At 37.9% G+C, this 21,339-nt stretch overlaps 1 protein-coding gene across 1 annotated transcript in view; it reads left to right on the top strand.

The window, feature by feature from the left end:
- TTC29 (tetratricopeptide repeat domain 29) overlaps window positions 1-21,339 on the top strand; it is a 194,736-nt gene that overhangs the window by 7,706 nt on the left and 165,691 nt on the right. Inside the window, exons 3-4 of the mRNA XM_019534441.1 lie at window positions 151-234; window positions 16,006-16,229. Of these exons, the coding sequence (XP_019389986.1) occupies window positions 151-234; window positions 16,006-16,229 (308 nt within the window). The remainder of the gene's footprint in view (window positions 1-150; window positions 235-16,005; window positions 16,230-21,339) is intronic.

Raw genomic sequence — 21,339 nt, 5'->3', positions numbered from 1 at the left:
TTGTATGTATTTATGGAGTGTGTCTGATACATTACTTTGTCAATATTTCAATATTTATCTCTGCTTGGCAATGAAGATATGTTATATGTACTTCAGATTTCTACCTTAGCACTTCACAGTGTTTCTTTTAATTTTTTCATTTACATTTAGGATTCATTTGATCAAAGACAAAGATGCCATAGATCATTATTTGGCGATGAATATCAAAGGGTTGTCAAAACAAGAGGCTGCTGCGTAAGTATGGCCTTTTTGAGGCATTTTAACATACAGCAAGTTTATTGTTTCCTTTGTTTCTAGTCATCATAATCATTGAAATCTAAATTTCCCGAGGCCTTACACCTTTTCAGTGGAACTTGGCATTTAAAAATTAAAACTGATATTAAATAATGATGGTTCACTTCCACTGATCTTACATATATCAAAGCATTTAATTCTATGGCTTTATTAATTTTCATATTTACCAAGGTATTATTTTACATTTGCAATGTTATGGTTAAGATTGTGTCAGTAATTGTATTTGAAATCACCTTTTTTTGTCCTCAATGGAAACCTCTCCTGGGGGTTGACACTTCCATATACAAGAATAAATATTCTTGTAATTTTGAATTAATATTTAGGCAACCCCAAATACTGATTATTTTTTAAAGGTGCAGCATTTAGTACACCATTAATTCTTTGAAAAGTCGATGAATAAAAACAATCTAGATACCTTTTGATTTCTTACCGCTTTTCTTACCGCTAAGTTATTTACACTTTAAAATTACAAGTCTATAGATTGACTACTTTTGCTGGAGTGTTTTAACAGATCGGGGGTTTGGCTCCATCAAAATTAATGAAGGAATCATAACAAATCTGAATTACTGATAGCTAAAATAGGATGATTTATTTATTTCAATATTTAAATAATAAAAATATGCCTATACAAGGGCTCTAGGCACCTTAACAATTAATATTGCAACATAGCCCCAGCAGCACTAAAACAATCAATCAGTCAGACAGGAACTCTGACCAGCCAGCCACATACTAAAAAATCTTGTTTCTCCCCTTCACTATTCCAAGAATATTCCTTCAACTATCTCTAAAAACTCTTATTACGTAGATTTTTCTTACAGCATGTCTTGAAGGTCACCAGATTCAGGCTATTTTTGACCAAAGGGGTGAGTTAAAGAAGTCCTGACATCCTAACAAAGAATACCTTGCCAGCTGTAGCCCTCTTTCTTTTATAATAATTCAAGCCTGGCACCTCTACTTACCATTGCTATGGCAATATGATAGCTTTAGTAATTGTGAAAGCTCCCTGAAGTATCAACAGAAAAGATTCTAGTGTAACTTGGTATGAAGTGCTAGGAAAGCATTCTGCGTTAAAACAAACTTATTCTTTCCTTTCTGTGGACTTTTTAAGAGGGACTCTTCTGGAAGGCAAATACAAATGGATCCAAATCATGTACCAGATTATGACCCTCTGTGCATTGATTAAGGAATTAAGAGATTTAAATTGCCCTTTTTGCTCCTTTATATGAGTTGTTTGTCATGCATCACAGTGCAAGAGATGAGGCTAATTCTAGTCACATGACAACTGGAGCAGTGTCAGTGAGCTGGAATTGATAGTAAGTGGAACCTTGAATCCATTTCCTTAGCATACAAGACAGCATGGTTGGGCCAGCATGACTGATGGAGGAAACTATGCCAAATATAAGAGCTGGTCTGAGTTACTTCTCCTTTTTCCCCAGTGAAGAAGTAGTCTAGTCCCTGGTCTTCTGCAGAGGCAGCACAACTCTATGCTGCCCTTCATTTAATAGTTGTGATACAAGCGTGTAAAGGACAAATCTTTCCCTCTACACGCTGTGGGAATAGACAAGCTTGAATGGAGTAAAGCTAATATGTTTCCATTGTGCAGAGAGAATGAAGAGCAGAATACGGGGAACGTGTATGGGAAGAAACATGTTCACTTATGATTACCCTTTTAATACGGAGAGACAGGAAAGCTTGTTATGGTAAACTATAGCTACAGTGATGGGAAACTGGCTTTCCCTACTGAGAGAGCAAGGTTTGCTTCCCTACACTGCCCAGGAGGAAATACTGCACAAGCCATTACTAGGCACAGAAATATCTTCCCTGTGATCAGATATGAAACCAGTATGATCTTAGGTAAACTGGTGCACCTGGGTAGATTCTAAGTTTGATTAGATCAACTGTCAGCCATCTTAGAGATTTCTGTAAGATTTTTTTTACATTATTCCTAAATACAAAAAGTGCTGTGGCTGCGAAACAGTCAAAAACAGGTCAATGCACAATGAGGTGAAAATGTACCATCTGTCCTTCAATACCTTTGGTGCCAGTGAGGTGCTATTTGTAAGTTTTCCTAGTGCTTCATAATGTGCTATTCATCAAAGTTATTAAAGCTTCTTGAAGGATTAAAACTGAAACACCATATGCATCTTTGTTCATATACCATATGAGCAACGTCTTTTAAAAGATCATGTTGATTATTCTTACCTTAGATTATTAATTAATACTAAAAATACATGAAGTTAACAACTGTTGGAACAACTCAACAAGCCTGCATCCTAATGCTGACAATTAGCAATTGTCAGCATCAGGACCTGGGTAGTGCCCTCATCCAGGTTGCAGACTGGGGACTGGTCAAGTCCTGATTGTCAAAATAATGGGGCAACCCACATTTTGGCACCATACAAACCAGCCATAATGATGTTCCACATATTTTGTGAAACACTTTTGTGGCTGGGTTGCTATTTTATGGTGCCATAAATTTGATGATCATATGGCATATTGCTATTCATGATGGGATTAATATAGTAATTGCTCCATTACTGTATGATGCCAGGAGCCCCAGATGCTGCTTCCTCCACCACTCTGGCTACAGCAGCCTGTATCCCTGAGCTCTCCTTCCTTCTCCTGCTTCCAGTTCCTGTCTTGCCCCTGGAGTGGAGTGGGATGGGGTGTTGCAGCCTGACATGCCTGGAGAGCTTGCAGCCTGGGTAGATGTGCAGCAAAAGAGCTGAAGATGGGTTTGGGGATGCCTGGTGCAGCTTGGGAGACTCATGTTTCATGCTGGTGCAACCTACAGGGCATGGGGCCCTAGCTACTTAAAAGTAGGACAGCCGTGTTCTAATACATGGGGTCTCAATCTAAATGCTGTCACAATCTTACTTACCCTTTCCACATTGATAATTGGGAGGGGGGTGACAAATAAATAGAATGAAAAGACTTGAAGATGGGTTCTGGAACAGAAAATATTAAGAATCACTTTTCTTGCATGTTTCTAGTAACACATAAGAAGGTTAATTTGTTTAATACCTTTTTTTAATTTGACAATGCATATTTGAACAATATAATGATCTTATATGCATTATGTAATTATTCTTCATAAGTTTATTCCATAAAAATAAATCCTTCAAAATCCTTCAAATTTTCCTAAAAGTTTTTCCTACTTTATTTGTCATCCCACTCTGGACAGGTAAAATTTTAGTGGTCTATGAATAAGGGAATGCCTGTGGTTCTCTCCTTTTGCTAAATGATTTTAAAAAAGCATTATGGGGAAACAGTCTTCTGTTATATGTCTGACCTTGAACCATGAACAAAAACTTTACCAAAATGAAAATGATTCCTTAAAAAGTGTGTTTGCCATAATCTTGCTCACATAGTAGGGAAGTGAGGAGTTTTTTTTTTCTTAATCTTTATGAATGTGGCTATGATATAGATCAGTATTATGTAAGTGGAAGGGAGTATGTTGATAATTAGAAAAAGATGTCTAATAATGTTGAGACATGATGATTATCTATCTTTTCAAGGTCATTTCCTCTTGTTGTGTCTGTAGCCAACTATTTGAAAAAAAAAGCAAGGGTTCCTCTCTAGCAAAATATAGCTTCTCTCCTCTTTCATGATTTAGGCTGTTATAAACTTGTGCTGTGGTTCTGTCACTGATTCCTTTTGCTGATAGTTCATACCTTGGTTTTGATCCACAAATCCATTAATAGATCACATCATAGCTATGTTAAAGATCTTCACCTAACAAATGTCATAAAAGTTGATCTCCTCAGGGATAATGTAGTCACAAGCTCAGAATGAATCATGTGAAAGCTATGAGTAATGCCTCTCTCAGTCAAGGAGGTCACTGCATGTAATGAACCTCCAAAGCAGGGGTTCTGAGTGTCTGAAGGCTGGCTGTCTTCCTTCTAAGGGCCTTGCTTCATAAATAAACACAACGTGGAAAGATTTGGTGCAGGCTAAAAGGTCTGGGTAATTTAAAATTTAACCCTAAATAAAATATTAACTACTTAGGGCACCCAAGGATAAGGCATTTAAATCATGTCCTAATACTATCCATGTATGAAATCCTGTTGATTTCAATGTGGAGCTTACTGCTTAATCTAACCATGACTGCTAATTCTTGTAGGAACAGTAGCTTTTCTCCCCTTATAAAAACTCATTACATTATTACTCAGGGTTGTGTGATGATCAGTCTCTCTTCAAGTATTTGCACCTCATTAAGCTCCTTACATTTTTTCTCAGCACCTTGCCTCTATTACCTTGAAACTGACAGAATCTGGTCAATTTCAGAGGTGCTAATGGCATAGCACTAGCAGAATAGCTAGAAGGATTAACCCTCCACCCCATGTCACACCTTTTTCTGATTATCACATGAGCCCATTATATGTAGCTTCCAGTGTATCAGTATAGGCATACCCTGCATTTCTCTTGCATAAGTAGAGACATCCCTCTGTAAGCCAGTCTCCAGGGTTGTCACCATGCTTGTAGGTTATAGCCAGCTTGCCCTGAATGATCTAGGAAAGGGGTGTCCAAATCACTTGGCCCCACAGGCTGGATCCAGACTGTAGGGATTCTCACAGACTGGACAACCCACCTCTAGTGGTATCTTGTCAGTTGTCAGTATGGTTTCCAGAGCACTGCATCGGAGTGGCTCTAGGACCTAGTGGCTGAACACCTCTACTGCTTGCTTCCCACCATTTCTCCTGCCACCAGTTTTAATTGCCAGCAGTAACCAAAGACCCCCAATTTGGTGGCAGGCAAAGGGACAGGGGGAGCAAGCACTGGCACCGGTGTTCACTCCCAGAGTTCCTGGGGGAGCAAACTATACCAGTGCAGTGGTTCCAGCAGCCATCCCAACAAGCCTACAGACTGGGCAACAGGCCACCAACTGGGCAGCTCTGGCCTAGGATAAGGGAAGACCTTATGAAAAGAACTGTATAGACACTTAGCCAAGAGATCATCTTATCATCAGATCACAAGTGTTGAAGACACTGGGAGAAATCCTGCTGGGACAGTGATTCCCAATCTTGTTAGACTCAGGAGATCCTTTGGAAAATGTCAGCTCTCAGCTTTCACTCATTCTTTTTTGACTATGGAAAATAATAGAACAATTATTCTGTTGCAAGGACTCAGAAAGACCACAACAGGTCAGAATGTTCTTGACACTGGATTCCTATTTCAACTCCCTGGGCATATCTTAGGCATGCAAACACTTACACATGATTCATAATAGTGAGCAGCAGACCACAATACCCTTAAAAGGATTTTGGCATCACCCTGGTTGAGGATCATTGGTCTAGGATGTTAATCCATTTAGGTATGGTCCTGTAGCTACCATATTTACTCATTCTAAGATGAGGGGTTTCCCTGCCCATGTTAAATGGGGTGAGGGTGGGGAAAGGCTCTCATCTTAGAATTGAGTACAAGAGGTTGGTGAGGGAAGGCGGCTGCTATGGCTTGGGCTCCAACTCTTACCTGGGGCTGGGGCTGTAGCCCTAGCCCTAGCTGCTGCCTGCTCTGCTCCCCCTACCACCTTTGCATCCTGCCATCTCTGTCCTGGAGCCTCTACCCCCCATGTCCTCCCCCCACGCAGCTTATTCTTCCTTGCCTACCCATCTCCCTTCCCACCTTACCTTTGCTCCCTGCCAGCAGGCTCCATCCACATTGTAGCCTGGGGCACTGAGCAGTCTGGCCCTGTAGCAGCAGTGTGTAGTTCTCACAGCTGCTGCAGGGGCTAAGCTGGACTGAGGCCTTGCTCCTTGCCCCAGGCGAGAACAAGGACATGGGAAGGATGGAAAGGGGGGAGCAGAAGCTGGGGGACAAAGGGGAGCAGAGGCTGAGGGAAAAGGAAGAAGTCAGAAGCAAACAGAGGCTGGGAGAGGAGCAGGAGGGAGAGCAGAGTCTGGAGAGGGAGGGGCAGCAGAGGTTGGAGGAAGTCCAGGAGGGAGAATAGAGGCTGCAGAGGGAGTGGGAAGAGGGCAGCAGAGGCTGGGCTCGGGGGATAGGGTGAATCAGAGGTTGAGGGAAGGGAAGAGAGGTGCAGAGGCTGGGGGGAGGGGCAAAAGCGGGGAGCAGAGGCAGAGGGAGAAGGGGAGCTTAAGGCTGCATGGGGGCATGCATGGGGCAGAGGTGCAAGGGGGCCAGGCGCAAGCAAGGGTTCGGGTGGAGGGGAATTAAAAACTGAGCTGGGACATCAAGTGAGTGTCTTAGGAAAGAAGAGAAGCTGCAGAGCAGCAAAGAGAAAATATTCCTTTGCTACCCTTGCCAAGTCAGTTCAATACATATTCTAAAACTATTTTTATAGTGTTAGGGGAGTAACTGGCATTGATCAGGCAGATGTTTTTGGTATTGCTGTATGAATGTAAATTGTTGAAGGACAGTAGAAATCTGAGATCTGTTATATGGGTGGCAACAGCAGAAGAAGATAAAGGAAGGGTGCTACTCATGGAAAATGAAGGAAGGATGCCAAGGGTTGGGTAATAGGATCAGCTAATCGGCAGTTGGGGCACTTATGGGTGACTACAGCCTCTTCTTTTCTCCCCTGGTTAATCTGGTTAATGCTTAGCTCCAGTGGTGCACTGCTTCAAGCTACATCTTTTCTCTTGAACCAGAGGCTGTGTTAAAGAAGATGGGCACATCAGTAAAAGGCAGCAGAGTAAACTGCACCTTCCTTCCCCTGCTCAGGCTTCTACTGCAAGGTTTTGCAGCTGACAGCCTTTATATGTGACCTAGTGAGCTGCCTCCTGCAACCCCTTTTGGGTTCTGTGACACTGATAGGACATTGTGGGCCTCTCGTATCACTTCTTTTGCATTTTTCATGGCTACTTATGCTTCATATTTTTAATTTAAAATTCATTTAATGGGAAAGGGAAAATCATTTAAAAGAAATCTTTCCTTTCATAACAAAAGAAACTCAGAATTTAAGCACTTGGTCTGAAGTTCCCTGTAGATGTACTATTCTGGGAGGGGGAAATGACACAAGGTACACACTGAGTTAGAGCATATTTTAAAAATGTCTTTACTATTGTTTTCACAATATTACTTAAATATGTATTTTTCCATGTTTGAATAATTCCTAATAATCTTACTTGTCATGACCAGGATTCAGTGTTTATTAAATAACTTTCCAAAAGATAATTTGATATTTAGAGAGAGACATTCTTGGTCAAATGAATGAGATCTCTGAATTTCAGGCCTGGCATACATATAATTTAGTGTAATTAGGAGATGATCTAAAGAAGAGAACTGGGGTGGGGGTGAATGATTTTTGCCTTTCCTGAAGAAACTTCTCTATGCATTTGTGTAATGTGAAAGGTTTTTCTTGAAAAGGTTAAAAAAGTTCTAATCAACTTCTGTACATTATGTAGAACTTCATTTTCTAAACTCTGCAAAAGAAAGTTTCATATTTAATGGGAAATCATGAATTATTCCATTTATTATCTACTTCCTCCTTTCAAAGACATGATCTGGATAAAAGGCGGGGTGAATAATTTCAAAAAATACAATACATTTTTAATGGGAAGGTGCAAACTACAGATTCTCATGACTATTAGCGAGTGTAGAGGAAACAGAATTTTACTTGCAAAAACTCATCAAACTCTTGCAAAGATAAAATACATGACATACTTTAATAAAAAAGAACACAGTGAGCTGAAGTTTTTCTTTTTTATGTAACTTGTTGTTTTTGCTAAGTTTGGTCTTATAGCTTTCTAGTGCTTTCATTTCTCAATAGTTCAACAATATTTAGTATTGAAGATAACACACAAGCTATACACAACTGACTTCTATTTCTGAAACAGTATGCAAAGGTAAAGCATAGATATACTACATTCAAAAACAGCATGAAATGCAAAAAGACAATTTAATTTGCCTTGATGCATTTGGGACCGTCTAATAATTCTCAGTGAATCTTTTTGATTTGTATAAAATCCTGTCAGTTTTTGCTTTTTATTAATCGCTGTCTCATCTATTTGTCCTTAGACTATGAATACCTGGGCACAGGGGCTGTGCCTACTTGAGAGATACTATTATAAACAGATAGGGGATATGGATTTAATTGTAACAATGTGATGATACTTAACATTTACACAGTACTTCATATTAATCCATAGATGTGGTCTGATGAGGTATGTTTGGCCACTAATTAGCACTATCCCCATCTCAAATGTAATTTTACACATAGTAAGAGAAAGCTACAGAGAGGTTAAATGACTTTTCTAAAACTGCACAACATGAGTCAAAACTGGGATTGCATTGTGGAAATTGCTGGCTCAGAGCCTTGCATTTAGTGTACTTGATCAAGTATTAATTAAAAGAAAAGAATTAAAAAACACGGCATGTTAATAAGCGACAGTCTGTGGAAAAAAATGTAGAAACGCCACTGTTGTTTGGAATTACTTTAGGTTAATGGGTATTAAATTTTAGAAAGAATGTGAACTATAGAGAATTCCTAGTTGCCATTTAAAAAAAAAATGGTGGAGGATAATACTTTTTTCTCACAGTGCCTGAAGTATTAGGTAAAGATGTGTGTTGTAGTTCACAAAGAATATTTTAATATAATCATATAATATTTATTTTTAATATTATTGTTTTACAGCATTTATATTTAAGTTATAACATACCAAAATGCATTTCTAAATATATATTTGTATTGCCTATATTAGTGATGATTCATAATTATTACAGTAGTGAAAACAAGTCGTCTTCTTCATGCTTTTCCATTTGATGACTGATTCATTCTTCTATTTCTGCAATATTAAAGTGGCAGACTGCCTTTAAACAAAAGGCTGAATCCTCACTGAAAAATTACTAATCCATATTGGATTGTACAATGCAGCCAAAAACATAGTTTGCCTAGAAACATTATAGAAGATAACAGATAACTGATTCTATTACGGCACTGAAAATGATTGTCTCCAAATGCTTATATACTTATTATCTGGCATATTTCAGTTTTGCCTTTCCTGCTTAATAAATTTGAATAAATTGCTCCAACAAAAATCGGGGGTTTTTACATCAAATCTACACTGTTATTGGAGTTAATGCCAAATAAATGTCATGATCTTTAGTTACATGCACAGTTTCATAAACATATTTTTCAATTTTCCATTCTCTCTCTCTCTCTGTCTATCCTTGCTTGTTGAGTAGTGTCTTCATTTTAAAGCATCCAGGGGTTTGGGTTTCAAGAATTCATACTTCTTCCATTAGGATACTTAAGCTTTATATATTTTAATTATTGGAGGAAAAACACCCTTATGATAACATCTAATTCTCAGCCTTGTTGACAAAAAGTATCTGCTTTGGAAGTTAAGCATACATTGTTAATTAATGGCATTTAGTGTGTTTTCAAATCTGCTGTTTAATGAATATTAGTATACCATACAATTTAAAGTATAACTTTCCAGTGACTGTTTCATTTAAGACACAGTATTTAAGCAGACAGTTTTTAAACAAGGATAAAGGCAGCAGTGCCTTTCAGCTACAGAGTTCAGAACTAGTTCAAGCATCAAGCCAATATGTGGAGGGTACACTGGCCCTTTAAATTTTCAGTCCAGGTAAGATATGTTTTGGTTTACATATGTGAGTAACCTGGCTGAGTCAGTGGGCTACTCAACTGTTTAAAGTTAGAAAATCACCTAGGATTGGAGCTGAAATGTGTGGTCAATCATGATGCAACCCAAGAAGGTGTATGTACGCACATGGTATTTTACCAATCTGACCTTACTTTAAGCAACATAAGCTCAGGTAGTTGTTCAGTTAGTGAAATATTTCAGTTGTATATATAGACATACAGCTAAGCAGTCAAACTAAATTACTGCAATAATTCTACTGTTTCAGTATTTATGATTAAATACTTATATCAATCATAAGTGGTTTTCATCTTCAAAAATGCTCTGCAAAAAAGTGTAACCTTTTATTTTTAGGACCAGTTCACCAGTATATGCTACAGAATTCTTTGTTTAGAGGGTCTGGCTATCATTAAATAATAGGAATTTCCCCTTTTTAAGTGGATTCCCAAAGGATTTAATAGATGCTAGATTTTCAGATCTGATAACTTTCCTAATAACATTCTTATTACTTAATGTAGACATATTTCAAATTTTAGCAGGCCATTTCTGATTTCTCATTTTCCTTATATATGCTATGTATGTATTTGTATATAGAGTCAAATCTAGACAAACCTCTCAAATTTATCTAAGCAAACATTTAAGATGATTTTTGGATTTTTTTTTGTAATTCAGGTTATAAAGAGGTACATGACGATGAATGCTATTTGTTCAGTAAATCTCAAGCAAAACTATCTTAATTTTGCTTTTGTGATTTTTGGGATCATAACCCACTGAATTTATTGTTAGACTTTGACTTGTCAGCTAAAGAAAGAAATGTAGGGTAAATCTAAGAAAGCTATTTTAATATAGCTTTTCAGGGTTATAATAATTAATGTTGAGATAAATTTACATTATACCTATGCCTTTCTGGTGTCCTGTATATTATCATTGCTTACTGCTTGGCATCCTATGTTTTATGAATTAGAATAACTGCTGTAGACTACATAGAATAATTACCAGCTGACATTTTCTTGCTGTATTTTATTAAAACAAAAGACCTAAAGAAACTAGAGCTGATATTCTAATACTATCAAGCAAGAATTGTATTTTATGCCCAATGTTCACAGATATAATTTACTACATGAAGTTCAAGGGAATGAAGAATCAGGCCTAGAAGAAGTAGCTATACCACACTGTAGTCCTAGTACGGTTATTTTAATACAAATGTAATTCTTTTGGTCTCTTAAGAATGCACCAATAAACAAAAAATAGGCTAAAGAAATATGAAGGGGTCTATCTTACAGCTTCTATAACAAGGATATGTGAAATTAAAGCAAAATATTAGGGGTGGTGCTATCCTTTTTAATGTATTAAAAAGGTACAATAAAAAATTAAGGGAAATGTTATGATATGGAGTATTCATGCCAGGTTTGCCTTGAGTTTGCAATAGTCTTGTAATTCCCTAACTTCAGTGTAATTACTTCTGGGGTCTCACTAGTTAAGCAGATAAGTATCAAGCTTTGGATTTAAGCATAGCCTACTTAACATAGGCATCTCTTGGTTTTGTTTTGTTGGGTTTTCTAATCATCTAGTGTATTGTGTTTATTTAGCATATAAAATAACTTTCTATGTAATACAAGAATGTTAACATGACTGTAACTGTAATCCTGAATTGTTTAAAATACAGTGTATGCTAATAGTAGTAGTGCCTTTTGAGTGTATAGATCAGTATTTGTATAGCTGCTACCACATGTGGATGACAACAACCTCATAATTTTGTCATAATTTAACTGCAAAATAAATGACCAATACAAAGTGATCTACTAATTTACAAAAAATATTGAGCTGAAGGCCATAAAATGCTACATTTCAGCAATCATAAAAGCAAGTTAGAAGCAGAATTTCCATTCAAATCCATCTGGTGGACGCCAGTGCCCCATGTTTTGCTCATCCTAAGTGAGCAACCCATTAACATCAGCAGCCAGATCTAAGCATATAAGGACAAGTGAACATGTGTTATACACCCTGCCCTTCATCTATTGGACTTTATATACTGAAAAACAAACTATATATATACTGTAATCCTAATTTTTTTTACTATACTATACTGTAATCCTAAATGTTTAAAATACAGTGTATGCTAATAGCAGTAGTGCCTTTTGAGTGTACAGATCAGTGTTTGCGTAGCTGTTACCATCCGTGTGATAATGCATACGTGTGTGTATATACACACACACACACACACATGGATTATCACACGGATGGTAACAACTACACAAACGCTGATCTGTACACTCAAAAGGCACTACTGCTATTAGCATACACTGTACTTTAAACATTTTAGGATTACAGTTACAATATGGTCTACAGTTACTGTATATATAGTTTGTTTTTCAATATATAAAGTCCATGTGTACAGAATTTGCTTTTAAGAAATATTATATTAAATTATGTTATATTATATTAAAAGCAAAATAAAGAGTTTTGTTCATTTGAAAAATGACTTTGAATCCACATTTATGTTCCAGATTTAATAAAACATTCTTTAAATTCATGTTTTTAAAAAGGATGTCTGAAAGCTTTTATCAGTCTCCTTTTCTCACTTGTGAAGAAAGAAAACCCCATGTTGATCTCAAGATTACGGTTATTGTGATTATATGTAGATTGTGTATTATCTGATAAATAAAAATACATGTTAATACTATCCTAAGTCAACACAGTAAAACAGGTTGCCCAATATGTAGCATATGAAATATTCACCTGTTCCAACTGTTGTTCTCTTTACTTAATCAGTATATGAAGTACATTACAATTCAATTTATGAGGTTAGTTCTCTTTTATGTTCATAGTGCATTTGACCAGTGTTGGCATTTTTCTTTTGTTTACCAGTAATAAGTTGCAACGGTAAAAATTACTTGATTGACAAGATCTGACTGCAGTTCTACCAGATTTCCAGTAGATGCCCCCAGAGACCATTAAACCTATTGAAAAACACTCTCATAGAATGCAAAGCTAATCTTTTCCACTTTGCATGTGTTAATAGAAAACCTAGAATTAGGGTGGCCAGAATATAGAAAGTTATATGTACAGTTTACTAATATCATTTTACTATGCAGTAAAATTCTCACTAAAGTCAGCATAAGATTGTGTATTAAAATAACAGAATTATCAAGCAAACATTCAAAAGTGTCCCCCCCCCCCGCAGTTAAATTCTGAACAATAAATGTTATATCAAATTGTATTAGGAATTAAATAATGCTCACTAATTTAGAACATGTTTAGTTCAGTTTCATCCTATGCCATCCATAACATAAGGAAGTACCTTTTTTGGTAATAATTTTGATAAGGAATTTGAGTTCACTTTAAATGTTGAGTTCACTTCAAAATGGAATCAGATGTTTACTTTCCTGGCCTTCACTTCTTCCACATTAAAAAATGAAGCACTTTTCTCTAATGCTGGAAAAAACAATCCTGGCTTTTTCAACAGGAATCATGCTGATGACTGAAGCAATTTCAATAGTAAGTGTCAAATTATCTCTTAGGGAGCACTAATGTCTTTTATCCCCATAATATGAATATAAAGCCACTGTAATGCATGCATGATAAGTCACTTGTGGCATATAAATATAGTCCTGTAATTTAAAGGAGCAAAAGTATTGGACTACTCCTTTAAGTATTCTCTATCTTAAGTGTAACTTTATCTTTACCTACTCCTTTCTGAAGAGGCTCCTTCATGCCTGTAAAGAACTTTCTTGGTCTTAATTGGGATCTGCAACCTAGAAACTCCCTCCTAAAGTTGGGCACCTACATCTGCTTTCTTTCAAAGCACTACCATTGTTCTTTTTATTATACTGTAATTCAAATATGTTATGGTAGACGGGCTTGCTGCTCATACAGTTATACAATTATCTTCCCCTGAGAAGAACTGTGTTAACTACAAGTTGGTCACTCCTGCCTTAAGCTAATAGAGTAGTTTCCTTAGTTAATTGACACAGTCATTTCCTAGAAGTTAGTGACACAAATTGTAGTTATAACACTGATTTCTTTCTGCATGTAAATTTATTATTTTGTAAATGATACAGTACATTTGGAAAAATGTGCTTTGACCAGGAGAAAAATACATTTATCCAAAGACATTAGCACAAGTGGCTGGTGCAATTTTATGCTTCTCTATACATACTGATATTGTATTCAAATGTATCCTCTGAAACCTAAAAAATGAACCGAATAATGTTTTAATTAGTCACTGATATACTTTGTGTATTATTTGCTAGCTATTTCTTTTAGCTATACTTGTAAATAACTTTCAGTATCCATCTCACATACATGCATGCCATGCATATCATGTACATGTATTGAGCTTTCACTGAATTCAGTTATATTAATTTAGGTTTATCTTATTCCTATTGAAATTAGTGAGATTTTTAAAATTTACTCTTAAGCCCCTGTCTGAGTGAGATAGTAGCTAAAAACAAACTAAATGACTTCTATAAATACAACAAAAAGCATGTTTTCTCTCAGGAGCATGGTATTTTTCAGGAATTTGGAGTTGTAGGTTGTGAATCATTTACCAACTATATGATCCAGTTTGGGAAAATTATAGCACAGTCTGGTAAATTTAAAATTGCTGTGGTGGTTTCAGTGTTTAAAACCATTCCCCAATTCTTTTCCCACAAAAATGTTACCTGTTTGCAAGAGCAGAATGGTTACATTGTCTCCTGTACATGGATGCATGCACCTGCCTGTCTGTATACTTAGCACTAAAAATACTGAATGATATGTTTAAAATAACTCCAGTATTGTTTACAGCCAAATAACTTCTTGTAGTATCTTGAATTGTATCATTTTGTGTTCATTTCTGCCATCAAAACAGAAATGAATCTGATGCATTTGCATCAGTGAAAAAATAGTTATCTTGATTAAGGGTTTAAAACAGCACAGATCATTACCACTTAAAACTTATATTAAAATTCAGCCATTCCACTGACACCTAGTTAAAAGTGGTTTATATAATTTTTATTCATATAAAACTGGAAAAGAACTGCAGTATACTTTCCCAGGCTAGATTTATTATTCCGTGTATTAATCTGTTTAGCATGGCAGTCATCCAGATTTGCTAAATGTAGTACAGTAAATAGTCTCTGTTCTCTGTATTCTGTCATTCTTTTTTTAAGGTCTGATAATTTAGTAGTAAATAAATGTTAGAAAAAAATATGAACATGTTTGGAAGCCTAAATGACACAATACAAAATAAAATTAAGACATTTAGATATATCCTTCAGTAATTTTTTTCTCATACTCAGCACCCTGTGCTACAAACATTTGGCTCTAGAACCAGTCCTTAGTGATGCGAGCAGTCCCATGGGGCTTATGGGTTTTCAGAATGAGAGTTTAGGATTGTTTCATGCCAGCTGAAAGAAATAGTTGGATTACATCCATAAATAAGGCCTCCAAAAATCTATTACCTTTTGAAAATATTTAATTAAGCATTTCTTTTGAATATGTATATCTTACCCATGTTTATCAGTTGAATAACTTTGATATAAATTCATCATTGTATCTCTGTGGACATGTCATTTGGTTTTAAAATCAGGGTGAAATTATCAAACTTCTGTTGCAGTAAACTAGTCCCAGCTGAAGTCAGATATGAATAGAGGCAAAGTAATAAGTAATTATTGTGTGTCTGACACAGTATTTGTTAGACATTTTAAACCAAACTACCTTAACCTCCAGCAAAACTATTTACCATATACATTGTTTTGTCATGCAGAATGTGCTTCATTTTCCCCTGCACAGTGCTTTTAAGTAAACTGTCTGTTGTGTTTCAGTGAATGAATGCCAGCATCCTGGCTTTTTCCCTATCTTGATTAACTCAATTGACCTTCCTGTCTAATCTCAGTTGAAGAGCACTAATATAATTATAACACTGTTCCAATAAAGAGGAAGCAGTCCCCCTGTAGCTTCATTTGCTTCTCTGCTATAGAAACTAGTTGAAAAATGTTCTGTAAAAATTAAGTGCTAAAAATAATATATCAGCCCCCCCCCCTTTTTTTTGTTCGTTTCTGAAGTGTCTTCTTGAAAACCATTGTAGTATCTCTACTTACTTGGGAGGGTGGAGAACACAATACAGATTTAAAGGATTAAAATCAGGCTTTCTTATTCCCAGTTACAGGAATTCATACAAGAAGAACATCTGCATAGACATGCTGCGACAGGGTTATCACAAGTCCTTCTCGGAGCTCTTCACTCTGATACAGAAGTGGAATGCCTTGAGGGAGGCTGCAGGGCCTGGGTCAGCCATATGGCAGCAGAAGTCCCTGGAGGAGCAGCCTGATAAGCTGGATCAGCTTCACCACTTCCTGACCAGGGCTGAGGCAGCCCAACGAGCAGGTAAGTGGGGGAATTGTGGGTAGCATAGCAGCAGGAGCTGCAGCACTGAGTGCCTGAGGGAAGATTTCAAATTGTTTCATGTATGAATTTGAAACATTACTGCTTCTTAGCACATTTCAGCCTTAGTCAACTAAGCTGTATTTATAGAATAAATGATAGGAATTGCAATGCTACAGATATAGTGAGAGGTTCTGTGAAATAGAATGGGAAAGAAAATCTAAAGCATGTCATGATGTAACTGGAAACCTTGTGATATGTTTCTAGTCTTGAGAACATCTCAATTATAATCTCATTCATAATTTCCTTATTTCATTCCCCCCCTTGAAAAGTTGTGTTCGTACTTTCTAAAATATTGTTCCGTGCAATTGCCTTGCTATAATACTGATTTCATAACATGTGGGTTCTGCTAAATATGATTGAATTTATAAGTTAACATTAAAATTGGTTGGTGAACATGTCAGGTAAAATGTGATACATAGATATAATATGTCACTTGTGAAGACATAACTCTGAATTACTGTATGATATTTTCTCTACTTCCTAAAATGAATTTACTAAAGTATTCTATTTATTATGCCCTTTTACCATAAACAGTAAATCATGAAATAAATTGTTGTTGTTAGGGTAGAAAACCTAAGGCAAGTTCCTAAGGTTTTGAACTGGAACTTGTTTCAGATTTAGATATAATAAACTTTTTATTTTAAGCAAGAAGCAGTAAAAAATGTTTATAAATATCATTGTTCTCCTGTAATTCAAATGCTTTTTTCTTTTTAAGTTGTAAATTATTGGCCACTATATTTATATTGAATTAATTGTAATTCTAGCTGAGAAACCCTGCTCTAGACCAAGAAAAGAAAGAGTTAATGAACTGTCCTGAGATGGAACTAAATCCTGGCGGAATCACCCTCTTGTTTGTAGGAATAAAAAAAATAGCTTTTGTACCTGGCCTGTACCTATGACTGATGGCTTCACCATATTATCTGAAGGTGTACTTCAAGTTTTGCTTCTTATTCACACATACCAAACCGTTACCTTTTAGGTGGTGTTTTTAGCTTGAGTTAATTGACGTTGGGCATGGGGTGAAACTCAAGTGTTGCTGACACTGAAGCTAGTTATGCTACAGATAATTCAATCATTTTGCTAATACAATTACTCTGTGCTGGTACATCTGAAGACAGGACATTATCACAAAGATTTAGAAGAAGGTACTAACTTATTTTTTCTCTTAGCAATGTAAAGAATTTTTTTTTGTCAAATAAGTTAGAGTTTGCTGACATCACAAAATGACTTCAGTCATATGCATGAAGAAAGAATAGGTACATGGCGCATTGGTACTTGGGAGATCATTTCTCTTTTTCATAGTTCAGACCTGAAGAATTATGAAGCTTTTACTTTTGAAAATAGTTTGAGATCTTACAGTAATAAGCTTTCCTATGAGATTTCAGGCCTGTGCCTTAAGCTGTGATAGAAATATTGCAATAACCATGTTGCTTACAGTATTTTGGATGAAATCAGATTGTGCACCAAAAGCAAAAGCTCTGCCGATGTCAATCTCAAGAACGTTAGACTTGACTCTTTCCTAATAGGATATGGTCACAACAGTGTTAGGTACTTCCTAATGAGAGGGAGCTGCCTATGCAGCCACATATAGCTAGCTGATTAGAAAAACCAAGGACAGGGTTGTATATTACCCTTTTCTGAAGCAGCTCCCTCATGCCTATAAAGAGGTGTCTCGGCTGAGTTGCAATCTGCAGCCCAGAAACTCCTCCTGAAGGTGGGCATCTACATCTACTTTCTTTCAAAAAGCTGATGACTCTTTAAAGGGCTTTTCTTTTTAAATAGGGCTAGAGGAGGAGTAGGTGTTGGTTCCCTGGGCTTCCCTAATACTTGGGTAGTTAGACCACTTGCCCAGGAAGTAGAAGACTATATTTAATTCTCTCCCTTCTGATGATTCAGATCTGTTTCCCAACTCCCTGTTAAAGTAAAGCCAGTGTGTAGAAAAGAATTCAAGATGTACTGGGCCAGAAACAGATAGTAAAAAGGGGCATGACTGTAGCTAGTGGTTACCTGAGAATGCAGAACCTAGGGCTTTCTTCAGTAGTGTTCCTGTAGTTTACATTAAACAGTCCTTAGAGCAATAACAGGAATGGAAGATTCTTTCTACTTGCATAGCAGCTGTAAACACTAAACTGTTTTATGATAGGAACACCACCCACTGCTTCATTCTTATTCTTTCTCACCTGCATTTTAAAAAGTAGCGGGCACTACAACTGTATTTTGTGAAAAGCCCACTCTTTTAATTGTGTTTGATATACAGTAAGAATACCTACTAGACTGAGTCCTTCAAACAGATTAAGTGAAGATACATCTAGTTAGTAAGTGGGTTTAGGTATGAGCTAGATGCTGAGCTGGGCAGCCTATCAAAACAGAAGTACTTTTGGACATGTAGGGCGTGTCTACACATCATTATACAATGACGTTGATATGACACTGTGCTTTAGTACTTCTTTTTGGAAGTATTAAACCATGGTGCAGTACAGGTGGTTACTGCACCATGCATGTGGTGCATAGTTAGATTTCACTGCCACAGTGGCATACCTGACAATCACGTGTAGACCCACGTGCTTGCTATATCGCCATAACGTGCCACGCAGTGATGCAGCACATTGCTATGTCACCATAGGGTGATGTATAGATGCACCCGTATAGAGGCAAAACTGTGGGCATCTAGGGAACTGTAAGTCAAACACTGAGGGGCCTCTAGCATTTAGCAGCTTCAGGAGTAAGGAAGCAGCTAAGTGTGAATTTTCAGAGTTACAATTTTGGATTAATTAATTCATTTATTTAGTGTTTATGTGCAGGAGAAATATGAACTGGGAGCTTTATACTCAGACAGTGGGAGACTAAGATCATCTAGGAATAGAGAGGGCATCCAACCAGTGGGAAATAGGGCTGATAGGACATGTCTTTGGGTCAGATGTAACTGGACACAATTGTATCAGCCTGGCAACTAAATTTAGTCCTTGAGTTATCAGGTGTAAGGTAAATTCTTCAGATACTACCAATATTTATTCATTATAGTTTGAGAGAGAGAGGCATTTTATGACAAGCTGTAGGTGTATTCTGAAGGTGTGAACAGATGGATAAATTATATCATGTTAAAAGGGAAGGAGAGGGCAGGTAGAATTTACCATATATCAACAGATACATGTATCAACAGATCTGTGAAAACTGTTTGGTGTGACCACCCAGTAAGTGAAAGCTGTATGAGAACAAGTTAGCTTTGAATGGAACAGAGCTATGTTACTGCTGTTTTAGCTCCTATTTACCATAGAATACATGGACCAACACAAAAAGGACCCTGCAGAACAGCTGATATGCTGATATGCAGTAAGTCCCCTTCCTTAACTCAGGATAATTTGCTCATTTGTCCATACCCGGAGCATAAGTATGGGATTACTGAGAATCTTATTCAGAGGAATGTCTCGTTTTTGGGTGTGCAATAGGTGCCATACCACTCAGCCATTTCCCAAAATATTTTGCCTGGCGCAGAAGCATTAAATATTACCTTTGAATCTATATGGATCTGATTGCACACATTCCTTACATGTGCAAGATCTTTTGCCTAGCGGTGTCTGCTGAGCAGTAGGGGTGTGCGAAGCAGGCCCTATTTGATTTGGATTTGGCCCAAATCAGAAATAGTGATTCAATTCATTGTTCAGATCACTGTCCCTGGTTCAATTTGGCCAAATCTGAAGATTCGAAGCTGATTCAGAGAATCAGTGATTCAGACATAGACACAGCTTTAAATGTTTTTTCTACATACCTTGAGGTAGCAGGCACAGCTTGTGAACACTGCGATGCTGGGGTGCATGGAGCATCCCACAGAAGTGCAGTGGGGAGCCCTCTACATGCTTGGCAGCAAACCTGGAAGTGGACTGGAGGTACTTCTGGGTCTGCCAGGAAGCATGCTGGACATCTCCTCTGTGCCCCCTCGGTTTGGCAATTGGCTGCAGGGGTGCCCCAGGTGCCTCCCAGGCCCTGAAGGCACCAGTCACCAAGCCAAGGAGTGCACAAGGGTGCCCTCTGCATGCTCCCTGGCAGACCTGGAAGGGGACCTGAAGTGCTTCTGGTCCACTTCTGGGTCTGCTGCCAATCACGCTGGGGTCTCCCATGCTTCTGTGGGACACTCCATGCACCCCAGCATCACAGCATTTATGAGCCCCTGCTACCTAGAGGCATGTAGAAAATATTTAAAGCTGCCTCAAAATCCAACTAGATCTAGATGGGTTACAGAGGTGGGTGGATGAGAATAGAATGGAATTAAATGCAGACAAGTGCAAGGTGCTGCATCTAGGGAGACGGAACCTACAACATACCTATACAGTGGCTGAAAGGGATCTTGGAGTCATTGCTGACTCCAGGATGGACATGAGCCGCCAATGCGAGGAAGTGGTCAGTAAGGCTAACTGCACCTTGTCATGCATCTACAGATGCATCACAAGCAGGTCCAGGGAGGTGATCCTCCCCCTGTATGTGGCACTGGTCAGGCCACGGTTGGAGTACTGTGTCCAGTTCTGGGCGCCGCACTTCAAGAGGGATGTGGCTAGTCTTGAGAGGGTCCAGAGGAGGGCCACTTGCATGGTCAGGAGGCAGCAAGCCAGGCCCTATGAAGATAGACTAAAGGGTCTGAATCTATTCAGCCTCCACAAGAGAAGACTGATAGGGGATCTGGTGGCCATCTATAAACTCACCGGGGGGGACCAGCAGAAAATAAGTGAGGCTCTGTTCCCACAGGCACCACCTGGGGTAATAAGGAATAACAGCCACAAATTGATTGAGAGTAGGTTCAGGCTTGATATCAGGAGGAATTACTTCATGGTTAGGGCTGCCACACTGTGGAATGGGCTCCCAAGGGAGGTGGTGCTCTCCCCTACCTTGGGGGTCTTCAAGAGGAGGTTGTATAGATACCTCGCTTGAGTATTATAGTTTCATAGTTTCTAGGGTCAGAAGGGACCTGAGCAGATCATCTAGTCCGGCCCCCTGCCATGGCAGGAAAGAGTACTGGGGTCAAACGACCCCAGCAAGGTGTTCATCTAACCTCCTCTTA

The sequence above is a fragment of the Crocodylus porosus genome, unplaced genomic scaffold (genome assembly GCF_001723895.1).
Source record: "Crocodylus porosus isolate Cpor-Errol unplaced genomic scaffold, CroPor_comp1, whole genome shotgun sequence".
Lineage (NCBI taxonomy): Eukaryota > Metazoa > Chordata > Crocodylia > Crocodylidae > Crocodylus > Crocodylus porosus.
This window is presented reverse-complemented; position numbering and strand designations above follow the sequence as displayed.